The following is an 18,604-nucleotide window of genomic DNA, read 5'->3' as shown; positions in this document are numbered from 1 at the left end:
GCCCTCAGCATAAGAAAGACACGGACCTGTTGGAGCGGGTCCAGAGGAGGGTCACAAAAATGACCAGGGGGATGGAACACCTCTCCTATGAGGAAAGACTGAGAGACTCGGGGTTGTTCAGCCTGGAGAAGGGAAGGCTCTGGGGAGACCTTATTGCAGCCTTTCAATACTTGAAGGGGGCTTATAAGAAAGATGGGGACAGACTTTTTAGCAGGGCCTGTTGCAACAGGACCAGGGGGAATGGCTTTAAACTAAAGGGGGGTAGATTTAGGCTAGATATAAGGAAGAAATTTTTTATGCTGAGGGTGGTGGAACACTGGCACAGGTTGCCCAGAGAGGTGGTGGATGCCCCATCCCTGAAAACATTCCAGGTCAGGTTGGACGGGGCTCTGAGCAACCTGATCTAGTTGAAGATGTCCCTGCTCATTGCAGGGGAGTTTGACTAGGTGAGCTTTAAAGGTCCCTTCCAACCCAAACTATTCTATGGTTCTATGATACTTAAACCTAAACAGTACTAAAAAAACCCACACCCTGTACTCATCAAAGAATATGGAAGTTTCACACCTCACCCTGAAGTCAGTTTATTAACAGGTCGTCAGGAATCTTTTTCTTCATAGACCAGTTTCTTCAGAACAAAAACCCATCTTCTGAGATGCTGCTCTTAGAGAAGCTTGTGGGTGGAGGAAGTTGTTTCTTATAACTTCTGTTGAGAATGACAATTACAGGTTTTCACTGATTTGCAATGTACATTTTGCACTTCAGTATTATATAAAGTAACCAGGACCGAGCAGATGTGGAGTCAGGACGCAGCTATCCTTCACACCTTATATTCACAGTATCAGGCCTGTAGGCTACAGCAAAGACACTCTGCAAACCCGTTATTATTAATGGAAAAACTGAGCCTTTGATTTTTGTACAGATTGGGAAATTGGATCTCATGTGATGAACACCAACTCTATTCATTTAATAAGTGACAGGATTTTACTTTGTTGCCTTACCCTTCTCTATACATCTGATTTTCTTTTGTTACTTAGACTTGTGCCAGACTGATTTAGTGGTATTTGCTGTGTACTTGTATGGTGGGATAAGCAGTGAGTTACCAGGTTTTCCCCTGACAGATTTATTTTTTTTTTTTTTTTTTTTACCATGATAAACTGGATACTTTGCAGAAAAGAGGTAAATCCTGGAATAAAGAGAAAAAAAACCTCAAAGATTGTCCTTGTCCCATGTCTTTCCCTTTATTTCTCTAGCCACCAAGCAGTGCTTTTTGGGCAGACTTCTGTGCAGTAACCTTGGTATCCATGTCCTGCCGTGACCTCACCACATTGTCATCACGCCATGGTCTCAAAATGTAGAATATCCTACTACAGGAAATTTGACACTATCAGTATTACAGTAATTGCAGTGAAGTAAACTGCAGAAGAATATGTTTCATGTCAGTGGAAGCAGAAAAGCTAGTAGATGAATTGGATTCCTTTTTAGATTAATATTCTATGGATCAGCAGGTTTATTCAGAGTTACTTAAAAAGCAGTTAACATTCCATTAGCAACAAACTGTGATCTGTGTCAGCAGTAAAGCACCGTTCAGTCATTTATTTTAGAATGAGCAGTCACTGCAGGGAGAAATAAAATTATTAAACGTATCAAAAGCAAATAAATAGTAAGGCAAAGCCAGGGATTTTCTGTTTTATTCTAAATATTAAGCCTTCCTCCTAGGAATAGTTATTAATATAGAGCGATTTTTTTTTTCCTGATGTTTGCTATATGCAGGATGAGTCAGAAGTTTCATTTCTTGTGATAGTTTGGGTTTGTGATCAAAAAGAAAAAAAGTGCATGCTCAGATTTGGCTGCTGCCATGTTATTTTATTCAAGTGGGAACGTTGGTTCAGCATTACGTCCTCTGCTTTGGTTCAACCCGGCTTTGGTCTCAAAGAGCTGTCTTAAAATAATACCTTTCCTTGCAGCTAGCAGTAGAAATGTATATGGCCCCATGCCCCAATGGTCTCTGTCTGATGACAATTACTTTCTGTGCTTAAAGCAGTCTTTATCTCTCAATTCTCCCGACTCAGACAAAATCTGCACTAACACAGGAGTTAATGTTAGGCTCTTACTATTCTTGAAGGGAAAGTTTGATACTCTAAAACCTTTTTATAACTACTGAGATCGGGTATAAAATAGTCTTAGAGTGTCATTGATACTATGGCTAGCCAGACATGAGTAGAACAAGCACTCTTGAAATCTTTCGAGTTATGCGGCAGCAAGACCCGCTCCAAGCTGAGCTGCTAATGGCAGGCATCCTAAAAACATTTCCATATTATCCTTGTGTCATTCTCCTATGTGGTATTGTGCCAAATAAACTTCAGCCAAACCTCAAACAATTAGAAGTTTGATTGCTTTTGTATTGTTTTGAAGCTAGTGCTCTGACTGTACGGTCCTGCAACCCCCTAGGGCACGTTGTCCCCACTACTGTCCCACACTACTGTTGCAAAAGCTGCACAGTATCTTAGTAATAAATTTAAATGTAGAACCCATTCCCAAAGTAACCGGTTCTGCATTACACAATAATGTTGCTTCATAAGGTTTTAATCCTTTTTTTAATTACTCTGAAAGATGAATCATTATAGAGAGACATAAAGAGACACGGGAGGAAGAAATATAAACAAACAGGTGGTGACTACACTGGTTAGCCAACTAGTATTTCTTGTAAGCCAGTAACAAGCAGATGCAAAGCTGACTCATGTGTGTCACGTAAGACTGTGATTAAGACATTGGCCTTAAGTGTCATACTGACTTTGAGAAACTTCGTTTGTGATTTTGATATTTATATGTATCAAAATATATGTGGGCTACAAGTAATTTCAGATCTCCAATCAAAATTAGCAATGAGAAATGAAGAGCTGTTATTTACAGTAATAACCAATATCCCCCCATTTCCCTGAGATTCTGCTGTACTTGCACAGGTTAATGTGAAGGGAGATACTCCTTTTTTCATCCTTTTGAGAACAAAAGGATCCTGAAGGGTGCTCTAATGTGGAGAAACAAAGTTAATTTTTTTTCTCTTCCAGCTTCTGCCAGTGGCTGCTCTGGTGTGACACAAAACACTGCGAGGGCTTCTTCAAAAGCCATAACCTTGAGGCTGTGTTTATTCTCTCCTATTTCTTTGTAAGAAGATTATGATAGTAAATAGTAATTTAAAATGAATTCTAAGCTAAATCGCTTGGACTGCTTTTTTTAGACCCGAGCCCTAACCGCAACAATTGTGTTTAAACCTATCTCCAATAGTTAAACTCTCTGCAGATGATAACATTTTTAAGGTGCGGGGTGATGGCAAGCAGGTTGCCCAGCTGTTCTGATGCTCCGATTTAACGGTGGGTCCGAAAAGCTTTGGAGTGAATTCTCCAAGTTTAAATAACAAAAGCAGCACGTTATAATCTTTTCTCATGTCAGTTCTTTCCTTCCAGGAGTTGAAACTCCAAGATTTTCAATATTGCTCAGTAATTCTAGTAAAAAGGAGGAAGCAAGTAATGACTAAAACTGATCATTCTGGAAATCTTCCAGTGCTGCTGCTTAGAAACTGTTTTTTAAGAGATGTACTTAGAATTAGCCCTGGTGTTAAAAACAATACAGTCACATCACTGATGGAAGTGCAAAGCATCAAGCCAGGAAGTAAAAAGGAATTTATTTTTAATAGACAGTTTATATAGTCAGTGTAATCCATAAATGCATGCGGATAATAAGTAAAACATTGTGGAGGTAACCACCACACAGATACAATGGTCTTTATTTAAATCACCTTTGCAAGTACGTTCTTCGTATCAGAAGAAATATTTTTAGTTCTGTTTAAACTCTGTAAGAAATAAGCAAAATGCAGTAAGTTTTTAATTCTAGGTACAAATTCAACTGATGATGGCACATTTTGCATGAGTGACCTTGTACACATTGAAAAAAACCTAATCTGGTCCAGAAAGCATAGCTTATGCTTCCGTTTTAAGATAGATAACATAATTAAGCTACACCTTTGAAAACATCCCTCTGATATTACCTCATTGCATAATGTTTGCCTATGGATTTTTTTAATGTTTGAACGTATGACAGAATTTGAAAATCTACTACGTGTAGCAGCAAGTGCAGGCAAGCAAATTGTGAAATAAAATTTCTGGAGTGAGCACCATTTAATTGTTAAGCGATTCACCTGTATGCCACCTGCTAATCCATCTCTGGTAGAATTACAAAGTTTTGACTATCTTGCAAACATTTGTCATTTTAAATAGGAAAGCAAAACTTTAAAAAAGCTAAACAAGGAAAACAAAGCTTTTACAAAGAAAAGTTGTCGCTGAAGTATTTCCTGAACACCAACAATCAGTTGTGAAACCATTGCATATTTCTGATCCATAAATTCTGATTTCTTACAGTCAGAGAAACACTTGCTTCATTTATATATGCAGATAGAGCCTTCCTATGAAAACTAGCTGTGTTTGTGGTCCCAGTAGCATTTAAGATAAATATTGCAATAGTTTCTTAATGTCTTTTAGATATATACCAGATATCGCTATTGACAATACCCTTCCTGTGTTGCATACTGAATTTGTAAGGCAGATTTTATTCTTGCTTCAGATTACCTGGTTTCTGACCAAAATGGGGCACGCCGCATTTAAAAGGAGATATTAAACAGTGCCATTGCTGTTTTATATGTTCCCAACATTTTCTGTAATAGCTTCTCTAAAATGTGTGGCATAAACAAAATCCTCAAGCACATTGCAGTAAAATGGTTTTATTGGTGCTCATTTACACTGACCTACATAGGTTGTTCTCAGGCTCCCCGTTCCTGAGCAATGATGCTCATTCTGTACTTGTGCCAAGAAAGCACTTAATCTGCACCAAGCCATTTTTTTGTTGAAGTCCATCCCGCCATCAAAATAAAGGCACAAATACAATTTACATTCTATTAGTAAAATCAGGAAAAACAATCTCGGTAAAGAAAGAAGGCAGGAGTTACCCATCCAGTGATCTTACAAAGCATGTCTGCATAGATCTGATTTTCCGCATTACATCAAGAGCAAAGAAAGCCTGAATACCCATTTAAAGTCACCAGTAGATGGGAAGAATGGAAATGGAAGCACAATATGAATGGCACCTCTGGTTTGTTTATTTTAGAAAAAGAAAGTAAAATCTGGCTCCGTTCCTCACTGACTTTTCATAGCCTTCTATATTTCAATACTCTAAAGCACTCTCTAAAATTTACTTAACACAAAAATACTGAGGGAGGACATTTTATTTTCATTCTATGTTATGTGTAATTATCTAAGATTTTGAAGTGTTATGGGATGAATAAATCGGGATTCTTATTTTAGACAAAGCGAAGATGTCATAATTAATGAAATTTGCCAAAGCAGGAGAATCTGAAAGGCATTCAAGCTCTGGACATATGACGTAAACATGTTTCACCTTAGAAAAATACTGCAAACTTTGGGAAAGCATTTTATCGTGAGAGAGATCAGGGATTGGTTTGCTTGCTTGGTTTGCATGGGTGTAATATTTAGAACATCACACACAACGTTCACTAAGGCTTCCTATTAAAGTCTTACCAAAATAGTATCCCTTAGAAAGCAAATTATTAGCTTGAATTCCCCAGTTTTCAAGTATATTTTTTCACCTCAAACTTTTTTCTCATTAGAACTTGCTGACATCTGTATGATACACATAAACTGTTAGGTAAGCATCTAAAATCCCTCATAGAAAAATAAGAGTATTATTAGAGCTCAGGCACTCTGAATCTTCCATATAAAGCATACAATCAATGCATATCATATCTGCTTTAAAAAAAAAATCAAAAAACATATCCTCTTTATCTGCGCAGAATTTATTTGACAAAGGTGTCTACCTCACATCCTCCCCCACCAAAAAAATAACTGGCCATAACTTTCTCTATTTTGTCCTCGGGGCCAAAGGTGCCCCCTTGACTGGTGAGGACACTGCAGTGGTTGTAAATTTCAGATTTTCACGTAAAAAATTGCGCTGTCGAACTGTGGCTGATCTTATGTAACTGCTAGTAGAAACGACTTGTGCTGGCCTTGTAGGTGGTACGGTCTGTGGAGGCAGTCCATTGATTTCATATGTCCACTGCATTGATTGTGTCTGCAAATAATGAACAGAGACATAGAAATAAAAAATAATCAGTGATCAAATACCTTGAAACTTTTTGACAGTGATTTACCATGCTACGTTGATTTCAAAAGATTTTTATCCTTTTCCATGTAAGGTACTGGAATAACACGGAATGAGAACTACACTCCTGGAACACGGAGACCAGAAATCACATTTAACGTTATGAATTCAGGACCAGGCATAACAAAGACTAGTAATTTAGCTTCCTAGCTGATCTAAAATTCCTTTTTCTATTTAGTAAACCACATAGCTTTGTATGTTGTTCAAAGGTAATTATTCCACAGTACAATATAAATGCCTCAGGTTTATACTGTAGGATTTAATTGCAGCTCTGGTATTGGCAATAATGGCATTATCAAATGCTGGATTTTTCGTATTAAAATAATGAACAAAACTAAGAGAAAAGGACTCTGAGTATGCACAAGAGAATTGCAGCTTCATGTTCAAATCTCTAGTTAGAAGAATATTTATGTGAATTGAAAATGACACTCTTCATTTGCTTTCTGTTTATAACGGGCGTCTAGGAATGGAGCATATGTTTCCATGTCATGTCTTGTAATGCGTGAGTACTTGATTCTTGCTGAGTACGTGACTCTTATTCTTACTACACATGCCATCTATTCGTACTTAAGGAGTATTATTTCTATGCATATGAAGGCTATACTGCTGTCTGTCTCCCAAGTTTCATTTGTGTCCTGAAGCAGAATTTTGGTTGCTAAAACCACATGTGTAACTATTGCAGATCTTTCAGTCATTTTTCTTTCAAAATGTATCACTTTAATTCTTGAAAGCGCGTCTTTATTTCAAGTCTTTGGCATTTTCCTGTCATTACATCTAAGAAAAGGTCTTTTCATGGGTCTTTAGCTTTCTATTCTCCTTTTCCTTTAAAAAAAACACAAGGAAACAACAGAAAAATTACAAAACCCAAAGATTTCACATGATGTATCATTACGTCCAGCTTTGTACTGTGCAAAAGAAAGACAAAGCACTGCGTGCCCACTTTAGGCATGCACTGTCATCCATTCCTTCGCGCTCAGCGATTGAAAATCCCAGGTTTTATGTTTGGGGCTGTTTTTGATTCCAAGGCAAAACTTGTAGGGAACACTGAGTAAAAAGTATGGCATGATGTAGGTCTGTTAAAATACATTCATACAAGTGACAATTTTTTTTCTACAGAACATAGAACATAGTGCATGTACATAGTACATACGTACACAGTACACACCAGGCTCTATGACTTTGCAGCCTCAAAGCAGTGGAGTCACGCTATTTAAGTGATATTTCCAAATTCCCAAGATCTGCCTTTCCACATTTGGCACAGCCCTGCAATCACACAGCCATGCTGCTCGTGGTTCTAGCGCAGGTTTGTCAGTGCTAGGCTTTTGCATCATGCTGCATTGAACTACAGAGACATGGCTTGTAGGATCACCTTTCTCTCCTGCTCCAAGTCATAAAGATTCATCATTCCAACAACAGCTGTGATTTATGTAATTCATCTCCCATTTAAAACTAACAATCCTTAGAACAATCACTTGTAGATATAACCATTACACCTAACACCAGTGTCATTTTTCATCCAAGGAAACAAAAGGTCAGAAAGGCTGCGTATACTCTGAGATCAATCTGGAAATCAGTGCAACAGTCAACCTCAAAGCTCAAGAGTTTTTCCCTCAAGCACTTAGTTAACAGTCTGACTTCCAACATAACTGGTTTGTGGCCCATTTGCTCGTTCCAGTTTGAGAGCTCTGCTTCTGCTTTGCTGCTGGGCATGTCCATACGCCAAGCAGATTTGGCCTACAGAGAAGAGCAACAGTATCCATACAAATCGCGACAAATTTTCACATAGCATAAATGCCATCAACTATCTCCAGAGCACAGTGTGAAATTTGTCTATTTATTTATTGCATTCTGTCAATTAATTATGGTCTAGGTAAAGCACTACAAAGGCCATAGGGAAAAGCAGTCAACCTTCTCCATCTCGAACTTTCTCTACAGTCATCCCATACTTATAACAACATACCCAAGAGAATAGAAAGGATGTTAAAGTGGCTCTCTGACTTTATTAAGTTTTGTTAACTATCGATTTTATATTGGCACTGAAAAAGTTTGAATTGATGATGTTTACCTTTGTTATCTTTCATATGCTTCTTCCTATTGTTCTGATTGTTACTCTGTCATTGCTAAAGTGTGTATATATATATATAAAAAAGGGTATTTTTGCAAGCAGTTTTGCATTCATGTTGCAGCTATCCAACGGGAAGAAGTTCCATTAAACTGTAAACCCTTTGGCACAGGCTTTGTTCTCTGTTATGGGCTTATACAGCATTTATACTATTTCACATAGAGGCTGCATACACTTACAGTTCTTAAATGTCATCACCATATGAATCTCTAATTGTGATGCTTCTTGTTAGACAACTGGTTTTAATCAGTATTTTGATATCTGTGCTAATGTTGAAAGAATAGGTGACTTTTTTTTCTGTGTATTTTTAAAGAAACTTTTTTTAAAACCTGTACTTTAAAATTGGCAGTACTGATTTTACATAGTGTCTTCTGAACGAATTGCCTTATTCAAATAAGATTAGTAAGCGTAAGATCTCAAAAGATATTTCACCATGCATGCTTAATTTTTTAAACTTTCATTACTATTCTGCTCAAATCAAAATCTAATTTAAATTGAATATTATTCCTGTGTAAAACAGGCAGATTAACTCATCTTTATTCTCAACCTTATTTAATACTGTGAAATGATCTAGTAACTCCACCGCCTGTAAAGATAAAATCCAGCAAAAGGAGCTGTGACATGGACCAACATCAGTATCTTATGTCCAAAGATAAAGTTGTCATTTAAGAAAAGTAAATTGCTCTCCAAAGTTAGCTAGTTGTTTTATTAACTTCAGTACAAGATGAAATGCTTTCTCTTTCTTTAGTATGCCAGATGAACAATTTAGTTTAAAGAAAATTTAACCTCAGGGTCATATTCACTGTGTGCAAGTCTCATTGATCACTTCAAGGTCAGAGAAAAGATCTGATAGGTGTTTCAGCCAACGATTTAAACTGAGTATCAAGTTACCAAAAAATCATTTCTGTTCATGAAATCGACACATATTGTAACTTTACTGTCTATAGTGATCTTAATTGTTTGAAGTGGGATTTAAACAAAAGTGATGGGCTATGCCACCTCTCAACTTCATTTATCATCAGCATCAAACAATTGATACAGCCTTCTGGGTAGAAATAACCTTTTGTTAATTTTCTGTTTGCTATACAAATATCCTAGATTGTATCTTCTGTGAAAAAAAAGCCTGTGGCTTGACTTGGTGAAAAAAGCTGCCTATTCTGTTGCTGCTGTAGCCCGCATCAGGTGTGGTTCTGTGGCAGGAGAGATTGCTCTTTCCCTGATGGAAACTCATTGAGTTAAATGGGGAAAATGTTGTGGGCATTATAACATATAACATGAACCCTTTAAATAGGAACCAACAAGCTAGAAGGAAAAAAAAAAAAAGAGCAATAACAACAAAAAAACCCCACCCTAATTTATCATCTTGAACTATGGTAGTCCATCTATTGTAAATCGTGTGCTATCATCCAAGACAGTTCGAGACAGTCACTGTGAAAAAATCGTGCATTTATGTACTGATTTACTGAAAGAAAGACTCTTGGTTTAGTTTAGCATTTTCTGCTAAAGGGGAAACAAGTGTTACACAAATGGAAAAGAGTTACTGTTAACTGTCAACATAATTTGGGTTAGTGCTTTGTTTAGCACTAGAACCACCTACAATTCAGTAATTTTCAAGACAACCTAATATTCAGTAATTTTCAGAAAACCTTAGACACCCACAAATGTCTATTTTACTAGAATATTTAATTTCCAAGGGCAAAATATTAGGTTATCAAAAGCTGCTGAAGCCATAAGTATTTTCTTCAGGATAAGAGTACAGCTTAACTACAACAACTATTCTAACCAAGTCTACCAAGTTCAGAATCTGTGCAAGTGCCTCGAAGCTGCTGCTTTGGGTTTCCAGGTCAGACTTGTTTCAGCAAAGGAAAAGATAGATCACGCTTCAGACTTTTCTGGAGTGGTGGAAAGGAGACACAGAGAGAGAGAGACTTTCATAGGTCATCTATATATGACTATATAATTATGATAAAATATTTGACTTACAAGCTGTATTTACTTGCCTAAGTAGTGGGTCAAAATTTCCCAAATCGGAGGAACTCTTCCTCTTCCTACGCTTAAGGCAGTGCAAGTTTATTATATCAAATTTGGAACAATTCTCATACTAGCACTGGTAGAAACAAAGTCTAAAGATGAAGGTATTGAATCTACTACAATCTACTAGAATAGAAATATAAAAGAAAGCCTCTGTTAAGAAGATGTATCTAATATAAACATAGGTACGTAAGAATCCCAGGCTCCCTGCAATGCATCTCTAGGCCTATTTCACACACAATTTAAGAAGAAAGACCAGACCACAGTCTGAATGTCCTTGACAGTCTGAAGGAGGATTTCTTGTTGAAATGAATGACTTCCTCTTATCAAAACCTCAAAATTCCTGATGACTATAACCTAATTGAAATGTGAAGAGAGAAATAATGTGGCTCACCTGGTTGGAGTAATGGCCATCTGCAGAGCTAAATCTTTCTGAAGAATATTTTGAAGAATGCAAAAATGAGATGCATGCTTGCCACTTTTTACTAAATATCATGAGTTATTCAAGTAAGTTATTTAACCATCTTGATGGCTGACTGAGTAATGTTCATGAAGTAATTTATTCAGCAAATACTGGTAACAGTCACCAAATAACTTATATAAAAGTATATTTTTTGGTATTCAATCCATTCTTACAGATGGCTCATGATTCATAGGATTAATTTGCAGAACACAGATCATCCATGTGTATTCACTGTAGGCTGGCAGTACTACTGAGTTACATGCTAATTAATTGCCAGAGAAGTCTATGTTAGGAGGACGTTAAATGTTGGGAGCAAGTATCAGGACTTTTAAGGTAAATGGTATTCCAATTATCTTCCAAACAGTGTTAACTCGGGAAAGTCCAAATAAAATTTGCAAGACTTCCAAATAAGTTAAAACACAGGAAATTACAGATAGTGCATCCAGTATTCCCTGACCCTTAATTTATACTGCAGTGGTGACAAGCAAAAAATGACCGATTATGATCAGAGTATACAGAATGAAATTAAACCAAACCTTTATGTGAACTGTGGAAGGGAAGAGCAAGGGCAAGGAAACTCATGGATCAAGATAAAGGCAGTTTAATAAGTGAAGGAAAGAGGAAAAAAACCCAGCAAAAACAAGTGATGCAAAGGCAGTCACTCACCACCTCCCACAAGCAGACCAATGCCCAGCCAGGCTCTGAGCAATTTCTAATGAAGAAGATGGCTAACAATAATTTTCTTAGCTTAGAGGAACATTTCCAGATAGATTTAAAGGTGGCTTAATTGACTTCTGCAGTTCAAATATTAGAAGTTTCACAGCATTGCTTAGAAGTCATACAATCAATATCAACCATTCCTTCAGGGCTGGCAAAGGTTTCAATACCCTCATACCGCAATGGTTCCCATATTGTTATCTTTTGGCATTATGAGAATTATAGCCTCAATAAGCCAAGTAACCTTTCCTCATGCTTGTGAATCAAACATTTTGAGTATTGATTCTGCACTCGAAATCCAGTGATGCTAATGGTCGGATGTGCTACATGCACTGCCTGTAATGAACGTTCTGGATCTCTGCTTTTAATCATAAACCTCAGGTCCACATCAACCAGTGGTAAGGGACACAGGTGATGTCTTATTTAACGTGAAACTTTCAACTATCCTATTAACTTTGTTACATTTTTCCTTGCTCATTCTGTTTAAGAGATACAATTTAGAATAACATTGAACTATGGTAATTAACAAATCTACCAGGAACAATACAGATCGTATTTTCACCAAGCTACTGAATATGTAACAGTACCATTTTCTGATAAGATATGCAAGTTTGCATAGGCAAGCTTAGAGAATCCACACCCGGGTACTGTGGCTTGCACACTGCATCATTTATTTCTAGAACAGCATGACAAATGGGTTTTATATGCTATCTTCCATAGGTTAAGTTAGTGATTATTCAGTAATAAAGGTGCACAAGCCTGACTTCTGGAGGGCTTGATAATGTTACCGGCAACCTGGTTTACTCTGACATCTATTTTATCATTTAAGACTTATTTTGTGTGCCTTCTGCTTTAGAATATCTCTGAAGTCTCACCCATGAATTACAAAGCAATTGCTCGCGTCTCTAGCTGAATTCAGCACAGCACAAGCAAATTAACTGTAAGCCAGCTTGAATATGTCCTTTTCCAAGGATTCGCCAGCCTCCCGGCTGCTCCGCCTTGTGCCTGGCAGCGATTCCTGCCCCAGGAAGCCTTCGCAGAGCATCCCCCTGCCCCAGCTGCATCGTGCCGCCCCTAAGCTCTGTCGGTTTTCTGTGCAGCTTTACTGGCACATCACAGCCTTGCTCTGAGATGTCAGTGCAGCCGAGGAAGTCCTTTTTTTCCTCACAGCACTTTATAGCTTATCTAAGAAGCATGCTCTCTTCACTAATTTATCATTAGTGGCAATACATTTTTTTTTCAGTTAGAACTGTACTGTTTATGAAAGCGATTATAAATGTGGAAGTTTGATTATGGAATAATACCTATTTTAAAATGCTCTTCATGCACCATGTCACTGTTCCTTACTTGTAGCTCGACTAGATTATGATGTTCCCTTTCACAGCTACAGAAACAAGCTTGATTATTTTCTTTATTGGCTTTCTATTATATTTCATTCTTTGATCTACAGAATTTTTTAAAGTAATTTTCTGTGTCACTTTTACAAAATTAAGATTCCTAACAGCCATTCAAGTAAGTGTCTAACTTCAATTGTTTTGATATGTAGTTGACTGAGAACAGAAGTTTTAATGATGATTAAAGAACATTTAATTGCTTCAGCAAAGTAATTAAGGTTTTCTGCTATTAATAAAATTTACTGTAAGTATTCATGGATATTAAAGTCTTAAAGAATCCACAAAAGGTCCCAAGAAGTACCTGATTTGTGTGCAGAAAATATAAATGAGGCTACATTATTTCAAATATATATATATACATTCAGTTAATAAAAAGTACACACTAAATTCTGGTAAAGACAAATTGTAATCTCTGAACGCTAATTAGCTCCCCAGGATTGGGTTCTCAGCAGGCCAACTAAACCAATTTTACAGCAAGAGTGCTGTAGCCCTTTACTACAGCAGCATCAGAAGAGAGGTGACACTGTAAAAGAAAAGAAACTTCCTCACTGTTTCTAAAAACAGCCCAAAGCCTCAGCCAGTATATTGGCTAGAAAGGATATGTACAAGAGAGGTTCTTCAGTGTTAGGTCCAACATCAATTGCATTTCACCACCTCCATTACTATTCCCCAAATAAGAGTGATTTAATCCTGGTTTTGCCATCTAACTAAATCTGTCTCCCTCAGGTCACTAACGAAAATTGTTTCAACTAACAGGAAAGGCAGAAATGAGTATCTGGTATTCTCAACATGTCTTCAAGTCTTATTTCAGGTCAACGTTGAGAGTGCAGCAGCAGAACTACACACAGTCGCAGATGCTCTGGCTTACGTTAGAACTACAGGAATGAAAGCGTGTGTGGAGAGGAAAGGGAGAAGTCCAGTGTACACAACAGGACTACCAATAAGAGCAAAGAGAACACAAGCCTCATCAAAACATTACTGAAACAACTTAAGACTTTGATTAGAGTAAGAATGTTAGAAATATCTCTAATATACTGTGATGGTGTAATATTGGTCCAAATCGCGCCTACAAGCATTAAGAGTCCTCAATGTATTTTTGAACATACAGGAATAGATAGGACAAGATGTGATCCAACACATATATGTAATATACTTGAAGGGGGCTTATAAAAAAGATGGTGGCAAACTCTTTAGCAGGGCCTGTTGTGACAGGACAAGGGGGAATGGCTTTAAACTAAAGGGGGGTAGATTTAGACTAGATATGAGGAAGAAATTTTTTATGCTGAGGGTGGTGAAACACTGGCACAGGTTGCCCAGAGAGGTGGTGGATGCCCCATCCCTGGAAACATTCCAGGTCAGGTTGGACGGGGCTGTGAGCAACCTGATCTAGTTGAAGATGTCCCTGCCCACGGCAGGGGTGTTGGACTAGGTGACCTTTAAAGGTCCCTTCGAACACAAACTGTTCTATGATTCTATGACTTCCTACACCCACACACAGTACGAAAGGTGGAGATGTAAAGAGCTGTCTGCCTAGATCATAACCAGAGACTGAGGTGCGAGTCCATGTAGGTTAAAAATCCAATTACTCAAAGCCCATCTGTACTGATAAATTCCTAAAAGGAAATTTTGGATTACTGACTGAGTTCTTAGAAAGCTAATAATCTTTGACCATTGTGTTTATCCCATTCCAGACAAATTCATGTTAAAGCTCTTTGATAGTGATGGAAGTCAAGCCAAAGACAGACATGGCTAGCACATTTACATGTGTCATGCCTAAAAACAGGAGTTCAGTTCCAGATCTACATTAGAAGTTTCTGAGCTCTGTAGATGTGTCATATAGCATTATGTAAATATAAAAGAACACAGAATAAATTCAGTCAATTATTTTCTTTTTCAAATGGAAGAGTGATAAGCATCACTGCTGTTTATGTAAAAAGACTAAACTAATCAAATGTCTAATGCGGTAAATGAAAACAAGTAGGAGGGATTAACGGGCCTTCTTGTTTTTCCAGGATTTGCATGTCTTATTCACTCTTGTACAGGTTGTCACTCAGAAAGATAAAACACCATAGTTATTTGCTATGCATCTTTTTATCAACTTTGTTTTGCCCATCTTATTTTTTAAATCAATATTGCTGTTTCACTTCTAATATAGTAGCCTGAAAACACTGCCAGCACACAGTGAATACATTTAAAGTGCAGAACATGATTTGTAGAGAGTTTGGGGTGTTTGCTGCTACTGTATGTTTTCCACAGTTTCCTTTTAAAGAATGACTTAAAAATTAATTCCTGCAGTAATAAGAACATTTTTACTACTGAAGGAATAAATGTCTTCAAATGTCTCCTGACCTTCAGACTTACAGAAGCTACTTGGCTACAAATTCTTTTTGTTTATTTTGAAGCTTGTTTTAAAAAAGTTATTCCTGGCTTTGTGTTCTGAAATTTTGCCTTCTACAGTTTATTATCTACCTTCTAATGCCTTTGATCCTAGGAGGTATAATACAAATAAAATCAATAAGCTAGGTCTCACATATTCAATTACTCATATATTCTCCACCAGTTCTTAACATGATTATTTTGATTCTCTGTGAAAAGTCATTTTGACATGTTGTCTACGGAGTTGGGGCAAACATATCAAGATAAGGATCTGTCTCTGGTGATGATGGCAAAGGGATAACACAGAAATTAAAATATAATACGTTTTTCCAGCTTGTCATCAGTTAGTTTTCAAAATTTAGTTTTATTCTTGTCCATAGTGAAGAGTAGTAGAACAATCACAGTGCATGCATTTGTGTGTTTCAATGCTGCTTTTTTGTACAGGATTTCTTTTTTTCCTTCCACTCCTGAAGGTATACTTGTGTATTGCATTCAGGAAGGCTTACCTGAACTACAAGTGTTGCTGTATGCTTCTTGCCGTACATCCTTGGCTTGAATCCCACCGTTATATGGGTTCCCACAGTGCCTGCTGGAAGAAGTTCTCCAGCTTGCGGCCGCACAAGGAACTCGGGATCGCTGCCCGCCAGGAAGTGCGCAGTGAATCGCTCTGGGTTCCTACAGAAAAGCACAGGATGCTATTGTGCCTTTTACGGTATCTTAATACAATTTATCTACAACCTAACATTTAGGCCACCATGTGGCATGACTCAGGAAACTTGGCAGCCTACGGAATGCATATAGAATATTAATAGCATTTCTACAGAATAAATATTCGGTAGTAATTATTTACATTATTTATAAATATTTATAATCTTTATACACAGGGACCTGCATACTGGTCTTCCATTTCAAACATACTTATATGCTATTATAAATATTATAATAACTACAGAATAATGATAGCATTTGCCACTAGAAAGAAATAAATCATCTGACCTGTAAAAAGATAATAATAGTGATAGAAAGAAATTCCATGCCAGAGTGAAAATCCACTTTTCCTATTAAAAGCCCCTCACTTTTCCAATCTCTAATCAAATAAAACTGACAAACCACCCATTTTATTAAGTTTTATGACCAGAACTGAATTTGCAATCTGGTGGAGTGTTACTAGATTGGGAGGGAGTTCTGAAAGCCTTGAAATGAACATATGGAAAATAATAGTTTTCTATCACTGTTTTCCACATTTTTATACCCCATAAACTAAACACTTCAAGATATTGCAATAATAATAATTAGGTTCCTCTATCGATATTATTGTATATCTCTCATCTCAAAGAATTTCTGTCACAGGTACTGCAGATCTTGCCTAATTGCTAGTTTCATGGAAGTACTGTTGCGCCCAATGAAAATGTCTTATTCCTGGTAAAGACAGTGGCTGAGGACTACAAAACAATCTTAGGCCAATCCCCAAACTGAAGCCTGTCTATCACAGGTCCTCAGGGACTCCTTGCCATAAACTTTCTCAGCATGAAAAGAATATACATTTTTGTATTTTCCAGTCCGGTATTCTCCTTTTAGTCTTTATACGTATTGCTGAAGACATCACTATCTGGACAGAAAGAGAACAAAAGAAATTGAAACTAGAAATACAACGGCATGGTCAAAAAATAATCCACAACACCCTGCCACAGTACAGCAGGACAAGTATCATGCATGCTTAGAGGGAACACATTTTTAGTTGATAAAACTTGAATGAAAAACTAACAGCATCTCAAAGAAAAGCTGTTCAAATCTGTTTATTCATGGATTGTCACACCAGAAATAACACCACTTTTCAAAGAAAATACTCACAAAGAAGTGAAATTTAATATTTTATGACAATTCGTCTCTCTACGGAAATGTCCCACATTTCCTGGGCAAGTGCTATTCAGTGGGTGGTATGCTGGGTCTATGTCATCTTGTTTAAAAATAGCTCTCCTTTGGAATAGGTTCTCACGAAACATTTTCTTAAATTCAAAATACCCTCATGAAAAAAAAGGTCACACTGTAAGTTTGTAGAAACAAATACTGCAAGTGCAGAAATCGGGAACCAAAAAGCTTCTGCCCCCTCAAAAGACTAACTGACATTTAGCAGTGCCATCAGACTTGGGTGCATTAGCAGAGTTAGCCTAGCTCTTCCTTTAGGTGACAGCAAGGCAGGCAAAACTACTGAATGTCTGAAACTCCACTTCAAGTCTTGTGACATCAAACTTAGGCTGACCATCTCTTTTTGTGGTGTCCGAAGTTGTGCAGCTGAGTTTATACGCCTGGGCCGTAAGCACTAATCCTGCTACGACCCGAGTTCCCGTCTATGTGCCATCTAAGCCTTGAGTTTTCACATCTGTATTTCCCACAGGGACTGCTCAGCCGTGAATGCCTAGAGCATACCTACTACACACAAAGGGCAGGCACGGGATGAAAAAGAAGTGATGCCTCTTAGACCGAGTAGCAGAGTAGAGCACTCATCAAAAATGTCTGAGATGAATATTCAAACCCTGGTTCTGGAAACAGAGACCTGAACATAGGTCTTCATTTCCAACATCATTGCTCTATAGACTGGATTTAGGAACATTTTAAGACAGCACTTGCTTTATCTCCCATGTTCAGTCTGTTTTCTGGTAAGTAGTTAGGGATGACGACTCCCTAATAAGCACTTTGTGTCTTTGTAAGACATAGAAGAGCGTGACTTAGACTACAGATGCAATGATGAAATGCTAAGGGAGATGGGACACACTGCATGCACGGAAGACACAAGAAAATAAGGACTTTATTCCTGCAGAAATTGCATCTTAGCAGGGTGTGATCAACAGTAGTCTTTTTCAGAGACCGTAAATGATTCCTCAAAACAGGTAGTCAGAAAACACACAGGAGAAAAAGCTGTAGTTTTAGTCCTGACAAGGGGACCAGACAGTTTAAAATGAAACCGTCACAAAACTGATCTATAATTGTGCACACAAGATATTTGCCAAGTCAGAGAAAAAATCTTATTGCATCAACCTTGTCGGATTTTAATTTTCATAAAGAAAAATGGAGAAAAAATAATAAAAAAGCTTTAAAGAAAATCTGCATGCTTCTTGACAGCATTGGCACAAGGTACTAGAGGTCAAGGTACTAGCGGCAGCTGTAATTTTTTTCTGTGTTGAGTAAAATATATATGTACATACACACATACATACTTACATGAACACATATAGTCACACCTAAAACCTCCCCTTTCCCTTTCCCTTTCCCTTTCCC

The 18,604-nt window shown here is 37.4% G+C and overlaps 1 protein-coding gene across 1 annotated transcript in view; it reads right to left on the bottom strand.

The window, feature by feature from the left end:
• Positions 1 to 5,925: 5,925 nt before the first annotated feature.
• CFAP47 (cilia and flagella associated protein 47) overlaps positions 5,926 to 18,604 on the bottom strand; it is a 382,585-nt gene continuing 369,906 nt past the window's right edge. Inside the window, 2 exon segments of the mRNA XM_019473044.1 lie at positions 5,926 to 6,135; positions 15,835 to 16,003. Coding sequence (XP_019328589.1) covers positions 5,926 to 6,135; positions 15,835 to 16,003 — 379 coding nt within the window.

This window comes from Aptenodytes forsteri, unplaced genomic scaffold (genome assembly GCF_000699145.1).
Source record: "Aptenodytes forsteri isolate BGI_AS27 unplaced genomic scaffold, ASM69914v1 Scaffold2, whole genome shotgun sequence".
NCBI classification, from domain to species: Eukaryota; Metazoa; Chordata; class Aves; order Sphenisciformes; family Spheniscidae; genus Aptenodytes; species Aptenodytes forsteri.
This window is presented reverse-complemented; position numbering and strand designations above follow the sequence as displayed.